This window comes from Hirundo rustica, chromosome 4 (assembly GCF_015227805.2).
Source record: "Hirundo rustica isolate bHirRus1 chromosome 4, bHirRus1.pri.v3, whole genome shotgun sequence".
NCBI classification, from domain to species: domain Eukaryota; kingdom Metazoa; phylum Chordata; class Aves; order Passeriformes; family Hirundinidae; genus Hirundo; species Hirundo rustica.
This window is the reverse complement of record NC_053453.1, coordinates 33,806,209-33,827,639: the sequence shown is the minus strand read 5'-3', so window position 1 is coordinate 33,827,639 and position 21,431 is coordinate 33,806,209. Positions and strand designations below refer to the sequence as shown.

At 43.8% G+C, this 21,431-nt stretch overlaps 3 protein-coding genes and 1 non-coding gene across 6 annotated transcripts in view; 3 read left to right on the top strand and 1 right to left on the bottom strand.

Moving 5' to 3' along the window:
* Positions 1-4,078, bottom strand: part of XPOT (exportin for tRNA) — a 29,570-nt gene extending 25,492 nt beyond the window's left edge. Inside the window, exons 1-2 of one of the 2 annotated variants that reach the window (XM_040062366.2) lie at positions 3,943-4,078; positions 318-451 (exon numbers count right to left, since the gene is read on the bottom strand). In XM_040062366.2, the coding sequence (XP_039918300.1) occupies positions 318-377 (60 nt within the window). In that variant the 5' untranslated portion in view covers positions 378-451; positions 3,943-4,078. Of the gene's footprint in view, positions 1-317; positions 452-1,438; positions 1,531-3,942 lie in introns of those variants that run through there. The other variant, XM_040062367.2, reaches the window with a different exon arrangement.
* Positions 4,079-5,196: 1,118 nt separating this feature from the next.
* RPL18A (ribosomal protein L18a) lies at positions 5,197-8,753 on the top strand. Its single transcript, XM_040062264.2, has 5 exons — positions 5,197-5,286; positions 5,678-5,857; positions 6,429-6,558; positions 8,081-8,190; positions 8,604-8,753. Exons 1-5 carry the CDS (start codon positions 5,269-5,271, stop codon positions 8,694-8,696), a joined length of 531 nt encoding a protein of 176 aa, XP_039918198.1. The 5' UTR covers positions 5,197-5,268; the 3' UTR covers positions 8,697-8,753.
* LOC120752475 (small nucleolar RNA SNORA68) lies at positions 7,155-7,286 on the top strand. The gene has a single exon (XR_005700721.1). It is a non-coding gene; the product is annotated as a small nucleolar RNA SNORA68 (small nucleolar RNA).
* Positions 8,754-10,160: 1,407 nt separating the features above from the next.
* On the top strand, positions 10,161-19,732 carry KICS2 (KICSTOR subunit 2). Of its 2 annotated transcripts, XM_040062659.1 has the most exons (4): positions 10,161-10,438; positions 12,380-12,453; positions 12,532-12,668; positions 17,018-19,732. In XM_040062659.1, the coding sequence occupies exons 1-4, from the start codon at positions 10,204-10,206 to the stop codon at positions 17,832-17,834; spliced, it is 1,263 nt and encodes a 420-aa protein (XP_039918593.1). In that variant the 5' UTR covers positions 10,161-10,203; the 3' UTR covers positions 17,835-19,732. The 2 variants fall into 2 exon arrangements, with proteins under 2 accessions (XP_039918593.1, XP_039918592.1); XM_040062658.1 differs by having other exon boundaries at positions 12,380-12,668.
* The last annotated feature ends 1,699 nt before the right edge of the window (positions 19,733-21,431 follow it).

Here is a 21,431-nt window from a genome sequence, read left to right as displayed (position 1 = left end):
TTCCATTCTGTGAGAATCTATCTAAGGAGTTGAGCAAGAAGTATAAAGAACTGAAAAAACTTAAACAGTCAGAGTCCAGAAAAATAAGTTCTATGCATGTTAAGTGCAACTGAACTGAAGTGTAACAGAACTGATCATACACAACGCTCACCTTACACGTTTGCAACATGACTTTGTTTTGTACTTGCCACCACAAACCCTACACATTGGTTCACAAAACAAACTCAACAAACCACTCCCAGCCCACGAAAATGTGAGATTTTTGCACTGCAATACCACCTCCAGTCATTAGAGAAAAGAGGGAATTCATCACATACTCTTTGTCTGAAGTCTGCATCGGCATTCGGGTTGAGCCCTAAAAGGGCTTGTTCATCCATCTCTATTGCTATATTCGTTGTTTCCTGTTCCTAACTGCTTTGCCCACTTCTTCTAGAGGGGAAAATACAAACATCTGCAAACAGAGGAAGAGAAATTTTATTTGCTCAGCAGAAGACGAAAAATTAAAACCAGGACAGCAACAATGACACAAGTTGGCCCATAAATATCAAATTATGTACTCCAACTAAACATGAATGCACACACTTCCAACACAGATACCGAAAATCTAAGCCCTTTAATCAACTTCTCACAGTATTGTACAAAGTACTGAACATGAAAACTTTAAAGTCTCTGTATATTTCAGTTCGTTTGAAATGAGAACTTAGTTAACAGAAAGATGGCATTATGTATAGTATTCGGCTGGAAGGCTTAAATTCAAATTTCAAACACGCAGAAGTTTCAGCAAGATATGACATAAGCTTAAGTCTACCCCTTAAATGAAAGGCCACTGGTTTTTTTTCCCCCTCCACAAACTTAACTAAAAAAACAAACAAACAAAACAAAACAAAAAAACCTCTACTGAACTCCGACATAGATAAGATGCTTCATGCACCCTCTTATGAAGTATTTCCCATGGTGGGGACAAAGTTAGCAGAAGGTCTTTCTTCTAAAGCAAGCACATACAAACGTCTTAGAAATTAACCACAAAATACACCACACTGAGTTGTTAACAAAAGTTTTCTGTTCCTACTGATGTGTGCTGATTTACTAGCAGTTATTTTTATTTAGAAAATTCAACGTAAAATTAGTAAGTGAGCTAGATAAATGTTCTAAAGATGGTTTGCCTCTATAGGCTGTTCTACAATGCTCCAGCAAAACACTGAGAATCTAAAAAAATTAAAACTTCTCTGTCAAATACTAGGATGCTGTTAAATAACAAGACAGGACAAAAATCCACCTATCCTTCAGATCTCTGACCCGCCTCCCCCCCCATGGTAACATAGTTAATTAGGCCTGAAATCAGGCCTTGTTACGTAAGTATGTAGGAGGTAGGGGAAAGGAAGAGACAAGAGGAAGAGATGAAATACAAAGGAGCTGTGGTTTGAAGCTGCCTACATACCCATAGGCAGAACTTCTAATTTCTTAGTATTGTGTCTCGTGCACGCTCTACTGTTCACCCTCTCCCACAGGAAGAAAGGTGGCACAGTGACAAGCAACAGCAAGCAGAACTGAAAAGGAGAGCCCAAAATTTAATGTAGTAACAGACTTTTATAGAAAAGTCAAGACAGAATACACTATGCCAAAGTGCATAATGAAAAGCAATTTAATAAGTAAAATTGAGTTCATACCAAAAAAAATTTGCAGGTTTCGGCAGTATAGAAACCAGAAAGTCTGGAACAAAGCGATGACTCCTGGCAAAAGAAGCCTCACAGAATGCCTTAGTCACAGTGATCGCCCTCAGGGGAAGAATCTTTAGGGATTAAACTTGCTGCGCTGAGTCTTCTCCCTCTGCATCCCCAGCCCCCAATCTGCTTTCCCCATAATCAACATCCAGAAGAGCCAGATTAAAAAAAAAAGTAACATGGTCCAGGGAAAATGTATTTTTTTTTTTTTTAATTGCATCTTTTGATTAGGGTCTGGTCCAGAGTTACACAACTATTTAATATACAGAGGATTTTTTTTTTTTTTTGCATATTTACCTGCTGATATCAGTACATTACTATATTTTGGGTAGATGATTTATACCTGTGTGACAAATTTTGCTAATAAAAATAACATGCCTCAAACATGTATTCTCTTCACCTATCGCTAACAGCAATGCCAATCAGATCCAGTTATTTTCTAAATGCCTCATGAGTATATTTAAATTTTCAACTTCTATCATATGGCTTTTTCTCAGGTTCATCTTGACTAGCCCACTCTAAAAGACAATTAATGAGATAAAATATTTGAATGAACCTCTTGAGAAAACTAATAAAATAGCTTTTCATGCCTCATGGATTTACTTATGCATGTAGCTTTTCTACCACGAATCTATTTAATCAGCCAGTTACACTTCAAAAGCAAAACTGAACGGTGATTTTAACAGTACTAACAATTCACAAAATCCACTGCAAAATGCATTTAGCTAGAACATCAAGTATCTAATTAAAGCAAGTTTTATTTATAAAACCAATTGCTAACGTTAATAGATAATATGCAGCTGTGCAAAGAGTATTGTCTTATTTACTTAGAGATTACCTTTTTGTTAAGCAGTACACCATGTTGGGTGGCACTCATCTTACAGTAATCAGAAGGATAAAGCTCCTTACCAGTGAAGTCATGCAGGTATGTCTCATCAAAATAATTTACTCCCTTTCCTCTACTAAATACTTATATATGCATTTGATAGTAAAGATTGTTTTCATAGTGAAAAGAAGGAGGAAAAAAATAGTCAACCCACTTCAAGTGGGGAAAACTGCCCAATCAACAACACAACCGTGGTCAAAGTGTGTTAACTTCGATCCAGATATACCCCAAGAATGGAAGCATTCAGAGCATTTTAACTAGAGCCACTAACCACGGGAACAATCAGCAATTATAAAAAGCTTCATGTTCAGCAGTCATTTTAAGTATTTACAAGATGCGATAACGCAGGGGGAGCCAGTGGTGTGCCTTATTTGAATTTCCTCAAGTTTTCTCTCTAGTAAAACAAAGACATTAAAATTTATTCTTTACATTCTTTTTTGCGGTTTTGCTTGCTGCAAACCTTGGGCATATTTACAGCCTCTTTGGGCTCTAGACCCTTAACACTAACCTAACACGCGGTCACAGCTAACAGCTGTGTAACTACTGCTACTTCGACAACTTTCAACTGGACTAGGAAAGTTCTTTCTGGAATTGACATTAGCTTTTCGTTTCAGGCACAATTTTACTGGCAGGAATTCCCGGTAAGGAGTAAGGCCTCCTTGTCCCCGCCCCAGACTCAGTCAGAGCCCCGTCTCCCGCGGTTGGGAAGAGCCAACACCGTTCCGCAGCGCCCGGGAATTCACAGCCCCCCCCCAGCTGTGTCCCAGCCCCGCAGCACAGCCGGCGGCTCGTCCCTAAACCTCCGCACCGCCGTCCCGAGCCGGTGGGAGCGACCCAGCCCCACCATCCACGGCGGGGAACCACCGCTCCCACCACGCCGCGACCAGCGGAATATGGAGGTACGGGGAGGTCCCTCCCTCCCCTCTTGCTGCCGTCCTACGATTTCTTCCTCCCCCCACCGGAACCATAGCGGATGGACTGCCACCCAGGCGGCAGCTCCCGCGAACACAACCGCACCACGGACTACAGCGTGTATTGGCAGAGAAAAACACAGATATTTTTCGTGGCACCCACAGGGCGGGACCGGCGGGGCCCGGCTGGCTGCAGCCCCCGCTGTTCCCCAGCAGCGGGGCCAGGCAGACACGGCGGTGCCCCCCCACCCCCTTCCCCAGAGCCTCTCGGCTGCTGGGGAGGCGGCCCTGGCTTGAGGAAACCGGCCGGGGGACTCGTGGGAGCCCGCGGGCGCCGCCAGCTCAGCCCACACTGCCCCTTCCCCCCCCGGGCTGAGTCACCCGCTCCGCGTGTCGCGTCCTGCCCGCGCCCCCCCGCCGGTACCTTCCCGGTCAGTGATCCATCGCCGCCGGCTCCCGCCCACCCCCACGGCTTCGCAGCCGCCACGAGCACAGGGAGCGGGCCGGGCCGGGCCGCGCCGCCTCGGCTGGCGGCGGGAGGAGGAGGAGGAGGAGAAGCAGGACCGCCCCTCTCGGACTAGCCGGCCTGCCGCGGGGCACGCCGGGATATGCCATGGCTGCGGGGCAGCATGGGAGCTGTAGTCTCACCCCCTCCAGCCTCAGTACCCCCGGCGCCACAGTAAAACCAACCGCACCGGCGGAAGAAACTAGGCCTGTCCCGGCCCGCCCCCGAGCTGCCTCCAGCGTCTGGAAACCGTGTTGTGTCAGTGGCGGCGCGGGGGGAGAGGGGCTGGGCCGCTGCAAGCTCCGCAGTAGCGGCTGGAGCGACCTGCTTGGGGATGCGCACAGGGCAGGGCCCGGGCTGGCATGGGCTTGTCCGTGAGGAGTGATCCATCTGTGTCCGCACGTGTGGCAGTGGCTCCTGCGCACAGGACTCTGCAACGCAGCGCCGTGTACGGGGGTTGGCGTCACCACACGCCCGCGTGGCCTTCGGGCCAGAGTTAAAACCGACCTAAACGCGAGCAACTGCATTACAAACCCGTCCCAGCTGCACTGCTGGTACAGTATCTTTCAACGCAAAACGCACGCCCGGGCTACGGCAGCACAGTTCTCAAAAGGCGTGAGGCGCCCAAAGCTCGAGAGACTCGCTTGACCTGCTTGCTAGCAGAGCCGCTGCCTGCTCACGGTGCACGGGAGAACGAGCGCCCGGTGGGACCTGCCGCAATAGAGAGGCAACCCATGGAACTGAATGCGTGGGGGCGATCCGCAGGGCAGCAGCCAGTGGCCTCGCTCTCCCAGAGGACGACGAGCGAGACAGGTTCCGCCAACAGCCCTCCGCTCCCGGCTACCGCCCTCGGGGGATTGCGGTGCCTCCGTCTGGAGCCTCCCTGCCACGTCCTTTGCGCCGACGCCAGCAGGGCGGGCGGGAGACAGAGTCACGCACAGCCAGATCTCCTTCTATCGGGACCACGCAGGTCCACGGCCGTGGTATGGGAACACGGGCCCGGGGGCGGGCTGCCTGCAGGGCACGGGGCAGGACGGGCGCCGCTCGGGCCGGGCCACGCGGCGCCGCCAGCCCGGAAGCCAGGGCTGCGCGCGGAGACTGACAGCTGCGTGCTCCAATCGCGCTCTGCTCGCGGCCAATCGCCGCGCGCGCCGCCAGGATGGGGCGGGCCTGGCTGAGTGACGTCAGGCTGCGGCGCACGCGGTCGTCCCTTTCCTTTCCTGCGGGCCGCGGCGGAGGAGCGCCATGAAGGCGTCGGGCACCGTGAGTACGGGCCGGGGACCGGCGGGCGCAGCCGGGGCCGGGAGTGCGGCCGAGGTGGCCATCGGGAGGTCGGCGGTGGAGGTGGCGGGTCGTAGCTTTGGAGAGTGGGCCGTGCGTGCCCGAACGGCGCCGCCTCGCCCGTGAGGCGGCGAGCGGCCAACATGGCGGCGGCGCCGCTCCCTCCAGGTGCGGGCCCAGATCGGCGAGCGGCAGCGCGGGGAGATCCGCGGAGAGATGGACCCGCCCGGCGCAACGGCCTCTCTCTACTTCTGGATTGAGCTCCTCTCGTCGCGTTGCTCCTTTGAGGAGCCGCGGGTTCGGCGCGGGGCGGCCGCGGCGGTGGCTCCGCGGCTCACTCACTGCGGGCCGCCTGTTTTTCCTGTCCGTCCAGCTGCGGGAGTACAAGGTGGTCGGGCGCTGTCTGCCCACGCCGAAATGCACGACCCCTCCTCTGTACCGCATGCGGATCTTCGCTCCGAACCATGTCGTCGCTAAGTCCCGATTCTGGTACTTCGTTTCTCAGCTGAAGAAGATGAAGAAGTCTTCTGGAGAGATTGTGTATTGTGGCCAGGTGAAAAATTAAAAACCTAAAAATGTGGGAATTTCTTACGAAATTCCAGCAGGTGTATATCGAAGGATTTTATAGGAATCGCAGTTATGGGGTGTGAGGTTGAAATCCATTATTCTTTCAGTTGCTGTGAAAAGGAGTCACAAGTTTGGTTTTTGGAAGTAGTGGTATGTGTCCTGTAAAGTAAAGGGAAACTTACTTACTGGTTTAAAATTATGAGCCATGTGTTGCTCAGAGTTGCTCTGTCCTTCTGAGATTTGGTTCATAGTGCAATATACCTTTTAGAAGACATTTCGACATTCATAATCCTGGGAAAGTGGATGTTTGTATGCTTACACTCCTCTACCATGATAACTTCAAGAACATTCTTTTGAGCTGAAATCTTGTGTTTTTCTTTGAATTATTATCAAGATATAAATCCAGCTATGTTGGTAAGGGGAAAGAGAGCAAAGTTGTTTTTTGATAGTAAGACTTATAATAGTAGTTTCATTAGAGCTCTGAAGTATTTATTCTTAAAATTGTAAAATGGTCGTACATTCTCTCTAACAGCTTCCATGTTCTTGTGTAATTCCAGGTGTATGAGAAGTCTCCTCTGCGGGTAAAAAATTTTGGTATTTGGTTGCGCTATGATTCTCGTAGTGGGACCCACAACATGTACAGGGAGTACAGAGATTTGACCACTGCGGGTGCTGTCACTCAGTGCTGTAAGTATATGTAACTGTTCTAAGTGTAGAATAGTAGGATCAGTATACAAGCAGAAGATTAAATCTCAAACTGGGCATAAAGCATGCTGACTTAATCTGTGGTAAAATAACTGAAATACTGGAAAATTAAAGGAAGGGATTGCCAGATATTCCATAGATCTGTTATCTATTCCATAGATCATAGATATCCCATTTATCCATTATACAGTTCCTCTTCTCACTTTTTGGTATGTCTTTCTTCAATTCTGGTAATGAGTTTTGCTATACAAACTGAGATTTTAATGACTTTTCAGGTGCTGTGTGTATTTCCTGCACTGTGCTATTTTAAGACAATTGAGTATATCATCCCAAGTCTTGTGAAGAGAATATTTGTGAGATCATGTGGAATATACTGGCATCTGTACTTTATTGAGCAAAGAAAAAAAAAATCACAGGAAAAAAACACCCTATTTTTATTCCAAGATATCATTGCCTCATCTCAGGGAGAATTAATGCTTGTTCTGATTTCAGTCTGTTTTGTGAAGTACTTGAGGGATGGACCATTTGTATAGCTGATGCTGTTGATACTTAACTCCCAAGTGTTACAAACACTACAGATTGCACATAAAAACCCAAAGAATATTGTTCTTAATAATGATATTCTTGTCATGTGTGCAAATATTAAATGTATCTTGTCGCCTTTCAAAAGCTGAAGTGCTGTTGAAAGTGAAATTTAAGGTTCTACATTAACATTGGATAATCCCTGTTAATGATCATACCCAAGGATTGCTTAAGAGACCCAGGAACCTTATTTTTCATATACAGTACAATGACCGGTACTTTTATGTTCAAGAATAGTTGTGACAGGTAAGCTTTTAACAAGTATGTTAGATCTTCATGGGAAACACAGTAGTATTTCAACAGGCATATCTTGTGGAACTAGCTATGGATGTGATTAGAAGCCGGTGATTTGCACTGCTGAATAGAGGAGTTTTCAGTTGGGCCAAGTGCAGATGCTTCCTCCTGTTCAGGAAGCCTGATTATGTGGGATGAACATCAATTCATGGTTCTATTGCTGGTCAATTTCAATAAAAGTGAAGATACTCTCAGGTCCTACTTCTACTTGTACCTTCCTTTTGGAAGGGGAAGTGTTTTGAAGTTCATGTGTCTTTCTAATAATGGTATTTCGGTGTTAATTCTGAATCACAGGGGTTTTTTTCTCTTGCAAGGGAGTAAGTAGTCTATTATTTATTGTAGTGGGCATATTACTTGTGTCCATGCGTACTTTCTTGAAATTGGACAAGAAGAGTAAGATGGCTCTTCCTGTTGAGGAGCTTACTTAGAACTTACAGGAAGGATTTGCTGCTGCTTGTTGGTTTTGTGATATTTATGCCATCACTTGCATAATAGAAACAGTGATTCTAATTAGAGCTGGTCAGAAATTTTAAAAGCTGTAGATGGCACTATGAGCATTTCTTGAACTGTAAGATTCTTGACCTGAAAATGTCATAAAACTTCTTCTTAATGAGTCCTGTTGTTCCAGACCGTGATATGGGAGCCCGTCATCGTGCCCGAGCTCACTCTATCCAGATCATGAAGGTTGAGGAAATTGCTGCCAGCAAGTGCCGCAGACCAGCAGTCAAGCAGTTCCATGTAAGTGAGCCAACACTGCAGTGGCCAGTGGGTCCTTGTCTAACATTGCACTGGAAGAGGGGAACAGGTTTGCTTTGCAGCCAGAAATAGGGCAGGAACCAAACTTGGGTGAATGTTCATGATTATGGTATATTACAATCAAGACTTGTACTGCTAGAAGTGTTTGGAAGAAAATCACAATAAAGCAAATACATGTTACGGTGCAGAAAACGTGCCTCTGACTGGCATTGCTTTGAAAAAAATAATGAAAAATTAAATCATTAGTTAAGTCCTGTGAAGTATATCTTAATTTGTGAATGGATTACTTTTCTAAGCATAAGTTAGTCACTGAATACAGTTTGGCTGTTTATTCTGAACTGTTTTCTGTTGTTCACCTGATAACCTCAATTAACATAGAAACTTTTTTCTTGCAGGATTCTAAAATCAAGTTCCCGCTGCCACACAGAGTTCTGCGTCGCCAGCACAAACCACGTTTCACCACCAAGAGACCAAACACTTTCTATTAAATACAAAAACATGTTGTCAACTCTGTGTTGCAATAAAGGTCTCATTGGAGCCTTTCACTCCTAGTTGTCTTTTGGAGACTGTGTCCTGGTTAGCTAGGAGTCCCCTTTCGGTCTTTTATTTTCTGTAAACCATTGGCAGCCTACTTTGCACAGCTGTGATTGCCTTGAACAGGTGAGTGTTTCAGGTGCTGACTTTGATTACTGAAATATCCCATCAATAAATCACATTTTAGTAACCAACTTTCCAGGTCACAGAGGTCTATTGTGGAGCAGCTGTAAAATCCAACATCCATTTTGTCCCTTTAGCATATTGAGAGAACAGTTGAGTTCAGGAAGAAGGCAGGTTCTGGTGCATGCAGAACTCAGGCATGTCAGCTGTAAGAATAAAGACCTCCTAACTCCAGTTAAGCTGCTTCACATTTTTAAGCATTTGAAACCAAAATTTTGGTTCTAACCATAAGCTTTTCAGGGAACCACTCTGAATAAGCTCGAGGATGTGTACAGAGGTGTCTCTGCTTAGAAAAGTGATGAAGGTCTTGGCAGATTTATCTTTTTATATTAGACTAATGAATGAAAATGATGACAGTTTTTGTATCCAAACCAAATCCTTAGGCTCCTTCATTTACAGTAAGAAGTTTATGGGCACTGTGTAATTGGGGTTTATTTAAAAGGCTGCTTCGTACCTAAAGATGGTGCTTGCATCTGATGCCCATTTTCAGTGATGATGTTTCCTGAACAAGAGGCAGTCAGCTGCTTAAGTTAGTACATGGGTCATACCAGTTCTAGAGAAGCAATGCTGTCTTTGGTCCAGAAGACAGCTTAAGAGCAGCTGCAGTTGCTGTGAGAGGGCAGGGAAATACTGTGCAGAGGGGAAACGGGATGTGTCCTTTCTGGTTAGCTGGAGAGCTACCATTCAGTCTGGGGTGGTGCTGTCTGTCAGCGCCAGGGCGGGTGGTTCTGCGGAACTGGGACCAGTTTGGCCACAGCCAGCCTTTCCACCCCCTGGGCCCGTGGCTCAGCAATGCATTCCATATCGATCGCACAGAGAATCAGTTCCGGCAGCTCTTCTGTCTGAAACGTGAACTGAAGAAAACGGGATTAATGTGGGCGATCCACAATCTCCCTAATTGCAAGGGAGGAAGAAACTACAAAGCCAAAGTAGCTGGAGGCTCCTGTGGAGCCAAAGAGGTGGGAATAGGCCTCAGAAAGACCTTGAGGTTTAGAACATTTTTAGCTGAAAGAGCAGTTGAGCAGGAGCGTGTGTTTCGCTTTACGCTTACAGCGTGGAACGCCGGGCGGAGGCGCGCGGCCGGCAGGGGCCCGCGCACGGGAACGCGCAGCGCGGGCGGGCGGAGCCGCGGCTCGGCGTTCCCGCGAGCTTCCGCTGCCCCGGCCCGTCACGTGACCCGCCCCGCCCGCTCCCCGCCCCGCCGGTCACGTGTTCCGTCGCGCGGGAGGGCGGGCGCCGGACCCGGAAGTGGCGGCCGCTGCGGAGGCGCCGGGCGGGATGGGGGAGTCGATCCCACTGGGAGCGCCGGTGCCGGTGGAGCAGGCCGTGCTGGAGACCTTCTTCTCCCACCTGGGCATCTTCTCCTACGACAAGGCCAAGGACAATGTGGAGAAGGAGCGGGAGGCCAACAAGAGCGCGGGGTCCAGCTGGTTGGCGCTGCTGGCCGGGCTGGCGCACCTGGCGGCGGCCGAGAAGGCCTATCACAGCATGACCTTCCTGGGACAGAAGCTAGGTACCGCTCCGGGGAGGGAGGGACCGGCTCTCCCAGCCCGCCCCCGCCGGCCTCAGGCTGGGGGCCCGCCCCGCGCTGGGCTCCGCGGGTGCGGAGCGGGCGGCTGGGAGGTCACCTGGCAGCCGGTGTTCGCACCGCCGAGCTCCCGGGGGCCCTGCCGCGGCGGCTGCGTGCGTGTGCGGCTGCAAGACAAGCGCGGCGGTAGGGAGTGTCCGTGCGCCCGCTGAGAAATCGGCTGTGCCCTTTGTGCTGCCCTTAAAGAATGAACGAGAGGACAGGAGCTGGGCAGGTGGCGCGCTGGCTGTTGTACCAGTCGATGTATCTTCGCTGGCCGGCAGGGTACATACCCGTCCTTCCCAAGAATTAGCCAGAGGTGTCTCTGTGTTGACATGCTCTGGCTGAGATGTAGGCAAAGATGGAGCTTACTGGGGTGACCAAAGCGTTAAAGCTTTTTCACCTTGTATTAGAAGTGTGTATGTGTAAGCACTCGGGGCTGGAGATAGCATCCTAGAAGTTGTTACCCATGCAGGTACTGCAGGATCTAGGGGAGCTTTGGCCACGATCTCAGCTGCTAGTGTTTTGTCAGTGCATGAATAGAAAAATCCCGAACTGGCATAGGACGAGCTTTCATGGTGCTATCCTCTGGGCAAAGCTGCTTATTTTTTTTTTTGAACTGGAGATGGGTATGAAAAATGGATCAAAGGATATGAGTCTAATATATAGTGCATTAAACCATCAAGAAAATTCGGCTTTGTTATTTAAGTTGGTGACTTGGAACTATTTATAAGATCTTTACAGCCAAAACTCTGTCTGTAAGGCTGACTTTAAAGAGTAAATTTGGTGCTTGCAGAAAGGATGAAGGTGACAACAGAAGGGGCAAAATTTTGTTTATTTATTTACTTCATGTACGACTGCAATAGCTAATTCTTCCTCCTGCCTGTGTCCGGGCATGTAACACATGTAACTCATATGTTACAATGGGAGCTGTGATAGCCAATTCTCTACTTTTCTACCTTGAATGTCACCTTTGAACATCGTATGTGTAAAAGGAATGTACAGCTATCCAGCATGATGAAGTTTATAAGTGGTTTCAAAGTGGCACCTAAACTTGGAATCTTTAAAAGATTCAGACTCAATCCCTGTGGTCTTTGCTCTGCAGCTGTTGACTGCCAGAATGGCACATTAGGTCTTCTGTAAATACAAACTATGAAATCAGGCTAGTACATTTGTGCAGTCTTTTTGTAATGTCAAAGTTAAATATCTTTCACTTTGACCCTTTACTCCTGTCTTCTTTTCTTTTTTAAATTCCTCATATTGTTGAGCAGGTAGAAAGGAGCACAGATGACTTCTTGTTCTCCCTCCTGTCCTCCAAGTTTTAGTTATGGATTAACCTGCACTGTGGTCTTACTGGGATAAAATGTGATTGTTTTCCCTTTGAATTCTGGTTTATGTTGAGATTGTATAGGGACTAGGAACGCTTGATTTGTACACACATATGTCACATGGTTCCCATTTAAAGGTTGCTTTGCGAGTTTGAGTCCTTCATGTTTGAAGAGGGGTTGTTAAGGGAATTCTCTGGAAAACATGTAGCGTTATTAATAGGAGTGGAGGCTATTAAAATTTGATCAGTCAAGTCATGATGACTTAATTCTTCTGACTTCCATAGATAACAGTATTTCCAGGTCATGTATCATAGTAGCAAATTTAACTGAACCCTGAGTTTCTTAAAAGTCCTAACTGAGGCAGCGCTACTGAGCATATGCTCCGTAATTCAGTTACTTGCAGAATAAAACACTGAATTTTGTTTCTTTGTTAAAAGCAGTACTGTAATTAAACAATACTTACAAACAACTAGATGTATAATTACAAGAATTTTCCAGTGTTGCTGTCTGTCTTTGCTGTCCCTGGATTTTGGTAATACCTCCATATTTATCTGAACAGGTGGTCAGTCATTCTTCAGCCGAAAGGACTCCATCCGAACCATCTACACATCTCTGCATAATGAGCTGAAGAAGGTGGTGGCGACGGGTCACAATGCACTAGGAGGAACAGCTCCTCACTTGGAAGAGCTGCTTTCTCACCTGTCTGAACAGCTCTGTTTTTTTGTTCAGGCTCGGATGGAAATTGCTGACTTCTATGAAAAAATGTACACGCTCAGCACCCAAAAGTTCATTAACTCTGAGGAACTGGTAAACATTTTGGAATCCATCTTAAAGAAATACAGTTCAAGGTCAGTGCTTCTTTGCTGGCAGTGCATACTCAGACACATAATCTGTAGTACCTGATGTTGAAGTTCAAAGCAAACGTAAAGACTTTGCTGTCCTTTGACTTCTGAACAGCACAGTCTCTTTAATTCATGTGTGAAGTCTGTGTTGGCCAGCAGCATCAGATACATGAAGTTTCTTCAAAAGAGGAAAAATAATAAAGGGAATCTGCTCATGGTGTACTAGGAGCCTTCTTCACTATGCCTTAATTAATACTCAGCGTGTTTATTTTCAGGAGAGAGGAAGAGTGATTTTGCTTTTATAAGATACAAGGCTTCTTGAACTTTTTCTTTGGCAGAGGAAACAAGCCTTAATTTCATGTGGACTTCAGTAAAGGTGACATAAATAAAGCAAATACTTTGACTGTGACGGTCTTGCTTTTTAGGCTAGAATATCTGTCTGCTTAGATCTAAAAGCTGCACCACCACTATCTGGCCTAGCTGGCAGGGCTTTATCGTGCTCTGTTACCACTTTTCTTCAGAGGTCTTGGAGCCAGTAGGAGGAGCACCTCTGAGATTTTGGTCCTTGACAATATGGTTTCTTGAAGTTTAAGGTTTAATAGTTCTTGGTACAAAAATCCCAGGATGTTTCTAAATGAGGGTAGGATGGGTATTTCACATCTAACTTATGTGCCTTGGAAGTGACAGCAGTTTAAAAGAGAATTTTTGAATGCTTGTCCACACACTCGATTCTGCTGCTTCATTTTAAACCAAAAAAGGTAGCCGTTGTAAGAAGTCAACTGTGAGATGTGGTTAAATTTCTTTAAATCATTGTTAGTGAAATAGTGTCTAAGAAGACTTTTGGAGTTGAATATTCATAGGTCTTACTTTTTTCGGTTATGATTTTTATAGTGTTCACCTAGGAAAAATGAAGATAATTCAGTGCTGCTTTCTGATATTCCAAACTGAAGCACTGCAGCTGATTGCCTTATTTTTTTAAGGATACCTGTGGCAAATTGCCATGTAATTTTGCAATTTGAAAATCAAAACTAGTCTATATGATCTTAGTAGTGGTTTGCAATTCCTGGCTTGTGATCACTTAAAATATCAGGGCTGTTAATCCAATAAAAGCCTGAAACTTAGATATATTTTCCTTGGTGTGATAAACTTTCGGGACTGAAGGGAAGTAAGTTTAAGGTTTAGGTTGTTTTTGTTGTTGGCATTTTTTTGTTTGGGTTTTGGGGGCTTTTTATTAAAAGCTGATTTCTCTTGTACACTAACAACTGCCATCTGCTCTGAGCATGTGCTGAATCAACAGTACTGCTAAAAATCTGAGAACTGAAATTCTTACTTTGATGAAGTGATTGGAGACTATACCTGCATAGGAAATGTTTTACTATGCTACTTAAATGTATGTCACGGGTACATTTGTACTTCTAAGGCATTATATATTATATAATATGTTTATATAATATATATTATATAGCTATATATTATTGCATGTTAATAAAAAAATAAGTAACATCTCTCTGGAAAAAATACTGATGATCTTGCTTTGGGTTAACAAGCAGTTTTTAAGATGGAAACAATCTAAGATGCTGTCAGAGCTATTTCAGTAGCTGCAGTGTGCTCCTCCCCAGTGATGTACAGAATATTTCTGGAAAAAAGTGGGTATAATGATATATTGCTTTAGTCCTTCCTTTCAGTTTCTTCGTATCTCAAATCAGTTTCTGGGGTGTGTTATGTGGATATGTACTGGCTGCAAGGCATTTCTCTTTTTAAGGTGTAAGATCAAATAAACTCATCCTTTCCCAGCCTCTTCCTTCTGTCAATATATTCCTCACTTGTAGTTGAGGATGTGTGCCATTATTTCAGCCAGCTGGGCTAAGGCTGGACAGGATGTGTGTTTTTTAGATAGGTTCTGGCCTTGGTTTCTTTCCTTTGCATGTGAAAATAGCTGGTCAGATAACGTAGAGGAAATGCCTGGTTGCTAGTAAAGAAACAGCAGAACTGACAGTTAACAAGACATATCGTGTGTATTGAAATAGCATTAATTTTTGAACAGTTTAGAGCTACTTTAATACTATTTTATTACTACTTATTGCTGACTTGTGCATGGCCAGTACTCGACATTTTCCTTTCGATTTTTCTCTAGAATGCATCTGGAGAAGTAACTTCTGAAATTTGTAACTGTTGGTTTGGGTGGGATCTTAATTAAAGCAGCATCAGAAGCAAGATCCTTTAAAAGCTTAGTATAAAATGCATAAATAACTATAGCACCTATTTTGATGTAATTTTTAATGTTTAATGTTTTTTATCCAGTCAGCGTTGTGTAATATGTGCATGAACGTGTGATCTCTGGAAGTAAATAAAAAGAAAATGTGGCTTCTTCACTGTCTGCAAAACAAAACTACTGTCCCTCTGCTGTCAGGAAGGATTAGGAGAAAAAAAAATTCAAATTTCCAATATGTTTCAAAGTTTTTGACACTGGCTTATAAAATGTTGTAAAAACTTGTCTGTTTTACGTGACACTGAGCTCAGTTGGATGCTTCTATGTTATAGAACTCAATTACAGCAGGTATACTTAGTACATAACTCGTCAGTTTATTCTGCAACCATATCAACCTTCTCAGCTGGGGATGAGGTGTATATTTTTGGATTAAAACAGTTTAGCAAATCCTGCTGGAGAGGGAAACATTAAGAAAGCCATGAAGCAAAGTAGAAGTGGGAAGCTGTACATCAGAATGTTAATCCAGGAGACTTTGGCGGAGTGCTGCCTTAATAAGGATTTTAAAATTGATTTTAAGATTGAAGAAAACTTTTTTGATCTGACTGCAAATGTGTTTAAACCACTGTGCTGTGTGTCATTTGATGGCACTGCAACAAATAACGTTGCTTAGTGCTTTTTGTACCCTCTTAAAATACGCAGCAAAAAACCTCTTTTTCTGGTGAATACCAAAACCACTGGATATATTTGATGTTGACTGTTAGAAATTATTTTTTGTTGACTCTTGTTTGCTCAAAGAAATGTAAATATGCTCTGGACTTCTTAGCCCACCAGAGTGGCCAGTAAACACTGGATCTCTGCTATAGCAGGTCAGCCTGAGAGCTGCTGGCGTGTGCTGTGTGTAGAAGGTGCCTGGTCACCCAGCCAGGCTGGTTTGCCCAATGCAGTGCATCTGCTGGTTTATGATATTCTTAATTTCATTTTCTTCAAATAAATTTGGACTTGCATCTTAATAACAAAACCTTGCAAGATACAAATTGTGGCTTCCAAAAAAAGAAAAAAGTGCTTACAGAGCAATGATAAAATAGTCAGACATTTCTCGCAAGCCAAAGGAAAAGTAGTGGAGAGGGGATGAAAAGCCTGACATTTCCATTCTCCCTTCTGGTCTACAACAAAATGAAGTGTTTTGGTCTTGAACCAACTATTTCCAAAACAGGTTGTATTTGTTGTGTCCTAGCAGGTGAGAGGAATAATGACGTTGCTTTAGTTTTAAAAGCTGGAAAAATTCTGTATAAGCTTTGCTGGTTTAAACCAATAACAAGCCCCAAGATACTTTTCTGAAGAGAAGATAAATCTGTCTTTACTTATATGGAAACCTCATCAAGTCTTGTCTTTGAACTGTTCATTGTTCTTTATTAGACATTTCTTTGAATCCTAAGTGCCAGTGAGGGGACACATTACTAAAAAGGCCACTTCTTTCTAAAATTATATGTTTTACACTGTTTCAATTAAGTATGTTATTGATGATGTTATAAATTTGCAAGTAATTCAAGTATCATGGGAAGAGAGATAGAGGCATCTCTATTTTATCTAAATGTCAGGGAAAAAAAGTGAGAAGAGAAGGAATTAACTGTGGTTCCAAAAAGCAAAACCAAGCTCAGGTTGGCTTCCTCTTAGCTCCCCTGTGTGAACAACAGTAATTATAATTCCTGTGATTTTACTTAATGTCTGACTGCTATTCCAGAGCCATCAAGACATATATTACTGCCAGAAGAGATTTTAAATTGGAACAAGATCACCAGAATTTAAAAAGAAAATGGTGTTATAGTAGTTCATGGATTAAGATAAGCTGTGATTGTTCTTGAACTGATGAAATATAACTGCCTTACTTTCTTGACAGAGAAATGTCTGACAGGTGGTTTTTTGTTTTGTCAGATGAAGCACTGTTCGTGAAAGTATTTACCCTAATTATGTAAAAAAACCTGTTCTTTAAATTAAGAATAATATTTTATTTTCACTTTTTTATTTTGTTTACACTTCGCTCTGCTTTGATGTTTGATCTTTTGTCTGTTAACTGGCAAATACTGTCTGATTATTTGACTGTTGTGTACCGTAGTTCTCATGTCTTGACTAATGTTATGTTTTCTAGATTTCATCATCCAATCCTCAGTCCTCTTGAAAGCAGTTTCCAGCTGGAGGTAGATGTGCTTGCACACCTCTTAAAGGCTCAGGCTCAGATCTCAGAGTGGAAGTTCCTTCCATCCCTGGTCAACTTGCACAGTGCTCACACAAAGCTACAGACTTGGGGCCAAATTTTTGAGAAACAGCGGGAGACCAAGAAGCACCTGTTTGGAGGGCAGTCTCAGAAGGCTGTGCAGCCTCCACACCTCTTCCTCTGGCTGATGAAGCTCAAAAACATTCTCCTTGCCAAGTTTAGCTTTTACTTTCATGAGGCCCTTAGTCGACAGACAACAGCATCTGAAATGAAAACTTTGACTGCTAAAACAAATCCTGATTACTTTGGGAAAATTTCCAGCTTCATCCGGAAGTATGATGCTGTCAATGTTTCCTTAATTTTTGACAATCGTGGATCCGAGAGTTTTCAGGGACACGGTTATCACCATCCCCATTCATACAGGGAAGCCCCCAAAGGAGTGGATCAGTATCCTGCAGTGGTGTCTCTGCCCAGTGACAGGCCTGTTATGCACTGGCCCAATGTGATCATGATTATGACTGATAGAACCTCTGACCTCAACAGTTTGGAGAAGGTTGTTCACTTCTACGATGACAAAGTCCAAAGCACCTACTTTCTGACTCGCCCCGAACCTCACTTTACCATCGTAGTTATTTTTGAGTCCAAGAAGTCAGAAAGGGACTATCATTTTATTTCTTTTCTCAATGAAATTTCACATTCCCTTAAGAACTCCAAAGCTTTTGCAAGCTTGAAACCTGGATCCAAAGGGTGAAGTGCAAATTACTTAAAAGTTGTCAAGGCGCTATGCCAGCCTTGAGGGAGCTGTAGCTTTCAAAGTTACATATATTTGTGAATCTCAGAGTCCAATTGAAAAGGAACCATTTTTTAAAATCAGTTTGTTTTGTTTTGTTTTGTTTTTTAAGCTAACAGACACTTGAAAAAAAGCATTTTGGGCAGTACTCAATGGGGCAACTTAAATGTGGGGTGGTAAAGGGCCACTGTGGGGGGGTTTTGTGTGATTTTCAATTTCCAGTATGATTTATTTTTTTAGTCCACAGGTTTGTTGCCTGTATCAGAAAGGAATATATGCACTTTATCACAGTCGGATCATTGACTGTCTTCTACAGAGTTTATTGAAAATGTGATGAGGATGGAAGATACTGTCTTTTCAGAAAACTGCATTGCCTGACAGGAATGATTTCTGGGAACTAAACACTGATGCAAGGAAATATTAAAAAAAAAAAAAAAAAAAAAAAAAAAAAAAAGTGAACCTGCAAAGACACATTTTAAATAAAAAATATGAGAATCAGAAAAGTCACTTTTGTTAATTATAATTTAGTTTCCAAATGGCTTAAAATGATAATTGGGGTCTCTCACACTGTTAAGCACTGGTTAATCTGTTCTAAAGGCCCTGTGTTGTAAAGCTTGGTCATTGCTCCTGAACTTACACTGGAGCAAGAAGAGCTGTGGTGTGGCCTGGAAGGCTGATATTCTCTGGAGTGCTGTGACAGTGTGGGCCCAGTCTTGGCTCAGACTAACTGAAGCAGACAAGCTGAATTAGAGCCAGGTGTTCTAGAAGGAACAGTTCCTTGGAAAAAGCACCAAGGCTCTATTCAATTTGTGCTTTTGTCTGGCCAACTTAAAAAAAAGAAGAAAAAAGGCAGTAGAAAATGCCCTTTCTAAATGATTTATTGTCTAATATGCTGTTAGTGTCCACCTAGATTTGTTTTCAGGTTTTTATAGCAATTTTTTTCTCTCTGTTCAGTTTGAATTAATTTCATAATTAAGCCAAAACACTTTGGGGATTTGGACTTAAATGTATAGCCTATGCAGTATGTTTACCTCATTCTTTCACCACTTCTAGGCGGCAGGGTTGGAAAAAGTATGTTTTCTAGTTACCCTGAAAATGCTTTGATTTGGAAATCAGGGTTTCCAAATACAATAAAGGGGTCAAATTGGCTGTGCCTCTAGCCTTACATTGCAGGATTCTTCTGACTGTTAGCTATGCAGTTGTGCACGCACTTTCACAGGGGTTCAGGAGAACCGATGTATAGGTAAGTGTAGTAAAGTAAGGTCGTTAGTTGACACTGTAATATATAACATCATCAGGTTGGTTTCAAAAGGGAGTTTGAGTCAAAATGTTGGTCTTCTAATGATTCCCTTTCTCTTCCACAGAAGGTTTTGGTAACTTGTCTTGCCTCTCTGCAAATGCAATGCTTTTTACAATCATATAAGCACATTCTGTTCTTGAAATACAAGCTCTGACATTCCGCTCTGTGCCAAATGGAACCTTCCTTGCTTTGCTCTAACTGTGTGTAGCCTGTTTTGAATATCTGTGCTACTGCCTTTTACCTGAAGTCTTGGTCTGACTGCAGCACCACTTGAAAAAGCTCAGTCTGCTCTTTGCCGCTAGAAAATAACAGGGGTTGCAAATATGCCAGCAGCTGGAGGGCACCTGTTTTTTGCAAGTGTTACCTTTTGCAGCTTCGATTGCGTTTTAACAGGACAAAGTTGCAAATGACAGTACTCAGAGAGTACTCCCCCTCTGTGGGACAGTGACCTTGTAATAACGTGTTGTTTTGACTTCCTCAGCCTGAGTAACATAAAAGAAACTGTTGCCAGAACTGATTCGCAGTCTTCAGCAGTGTAAATAAAGTGGTGTACAAAATCTGTCTGCCTGTACAGTATTTCCCTGTCATAGTATCTGTGGGAAAGGGGAGAGGATAGAGGAAGAAACTGTGGTACAGACACCTTCATTTCTGAGTTGCAGGGGAGGAGTTTGAAGAGGTGGAAGGGAAATCTTCTGCCCTTTTAAGCAGGCCAGCAGCTTTTTCCTGTTGCTGAAATGGCTAGAGAGTGTTTGCAGTGGTTTTTATGGGGAGAAGAAAGGGAGGTGGCTGTTCAGCAGACTTGGTAGCTCACATCACACTCCTGTCTGTTCTTGTCAAATGGTGTCTCAGAAGGGGATGGGTGCTGGCTGGTGTGTCTGTGCAGGAGGAGGTGGTTTGCTGCAGTTTTTTCTTCAGGGGGTCTTGGGGAAGCAATCACAGGAGCCTTGTGACTCATGGTTAAGAATTTCTGAATATTTTAGTTGATGAAGAACCGAAGGGAGCCATAACCATTACTGTTGTGGTATGTGGAGGGAGGGAATGGGAGAGATTTGCAGGCAAAGTATAGAAAGAATTGAGTGCTGGAGAAACTTGTGGGGATCTCTGTGTCCTGTGCCTGTGGCTCTCCTGGTAAGATCTCTGCATTAAATTAATGTAACATGGGGAGCAGAAGACTCAGGCAGTAGGAAGTGGCTTGGATGAAGACAGGTGAAGCTGAAGAGAGGTGACATACAATCAATATGGAACTGTGTTGCAGAGTTGAGGTGTGCTGTGACCAAAAATAAAGTGTGGGGAGTGTGAGCATGTGGAATGAATGAATATTTATAGATTTGTCAGATCCATAAACACTCACTGCAGTTTCTTATTTGATGCTTTATGGAGTTAATGTTTTAAATGACAAATGAGGTAATGGGGAGACTGCACTGGAAGATTAGATATATGGAAGGAATTCTTTGCTACAAGCATGGTGAGACATTGGAACAGGCTGTCCAGAGAAGCTAGGGCTGCCCCATCGCTGGCCAGGTTGGATGGGGCTTGGAGCAACCTGGTCTAGTAGAAGCTGTCTCCAGCTGGGGTGGGGACTTGAATGTAGATGGTCTTTAAGATCCCTGTCAGCCCCAACCATTCTGTAATTGTGTATCTATGATGTAGAGCTGGCTAGGCCAGAGATGAAAACCTGCATAATTAAGCCAGGGGAGGGACATATCTGTGGAGTGAGTAAAGAAACTCAGTAACTGGAGAAAATATGTTCATTACTAACTCCAGTACTGGAAGGATTGATCAGTGTCTTTACTATAAGAACTGGAAAACAAATAGACTTTTGCTGAATTGAGTGATACCCCATCTGCCAGCTTTTCCTCTACAGCAATTTAGCTAAGATTAAATGTGCTAATGTACTTAGAAAATTGTGTATAAATGACTGCTTTAAGGGCAAGATGTAAAGATACTTATGATAGCATACTGAAAACCATTGCTTCCAGACATATTTAAACATTTTTAAAACAGGTACTGAGATTTGATATTCCCAGTGCCATTCAGATTGCTTAGAATAGCAGTGTTGAAGCTTATCTTGTAGCAAATTTCATGTACCTCATCATTTGCTTGAGTCCATGAGGATACTGGGGGAATATTTTATTTAGTATCCTTTGCCTGCAGTGTGATTTTGGCAGCAAATGTATTCTAGGAATAGTCTTAGATATTTTATATTTATGTCTTGTAAGCTGTTTTCTTTTGCATGTGGTATTCAGGTTTTTCCTTGA

Excerpts from the sequence above, each read along its gene's own strand:
- RPL18A (XM_040062264.2), top strand. Across the intron at positions 6,559-8,080 it reads GGGTGCTGTCACTCAGTGCT|ACCGTGATATGGGAGCCCGT; the intron begins GTAAGTATATGT and ends CTGTTGTTCCAG. Across the intron at positions 8,191-8,603 it reads CAGCAGTCAAGCAGTTCCAT|GATTCTAAAATCAAGTTCCC; the intron begins GTAAGTGAGCCA and ends TTTTTCTTGCAG.
- KICS2 (XM_040062658.1), top strand. The coding sequence starts at position 10,204 with ATGGGGGAGTCGATCCCACTGGGAGCGCCGGTGCCGGTGGAGCAGGCC. Across the intron at positions 10,439-12,379 it reads CTTCCTGGGACAGAAGCTAG|GTGGTCAGTCATTCTTCAGC; the intron begins GTACCGCTCCGG and ends TTATCTGAACAG. Across the intron at positions 12,669-17,017 it reads TTAAAGAAATACAGTTCAAG|ATTTCATCATCCAATCCTCA; the intron begins GTCAGTGCTTCT and ends TATGTTTTCTAG.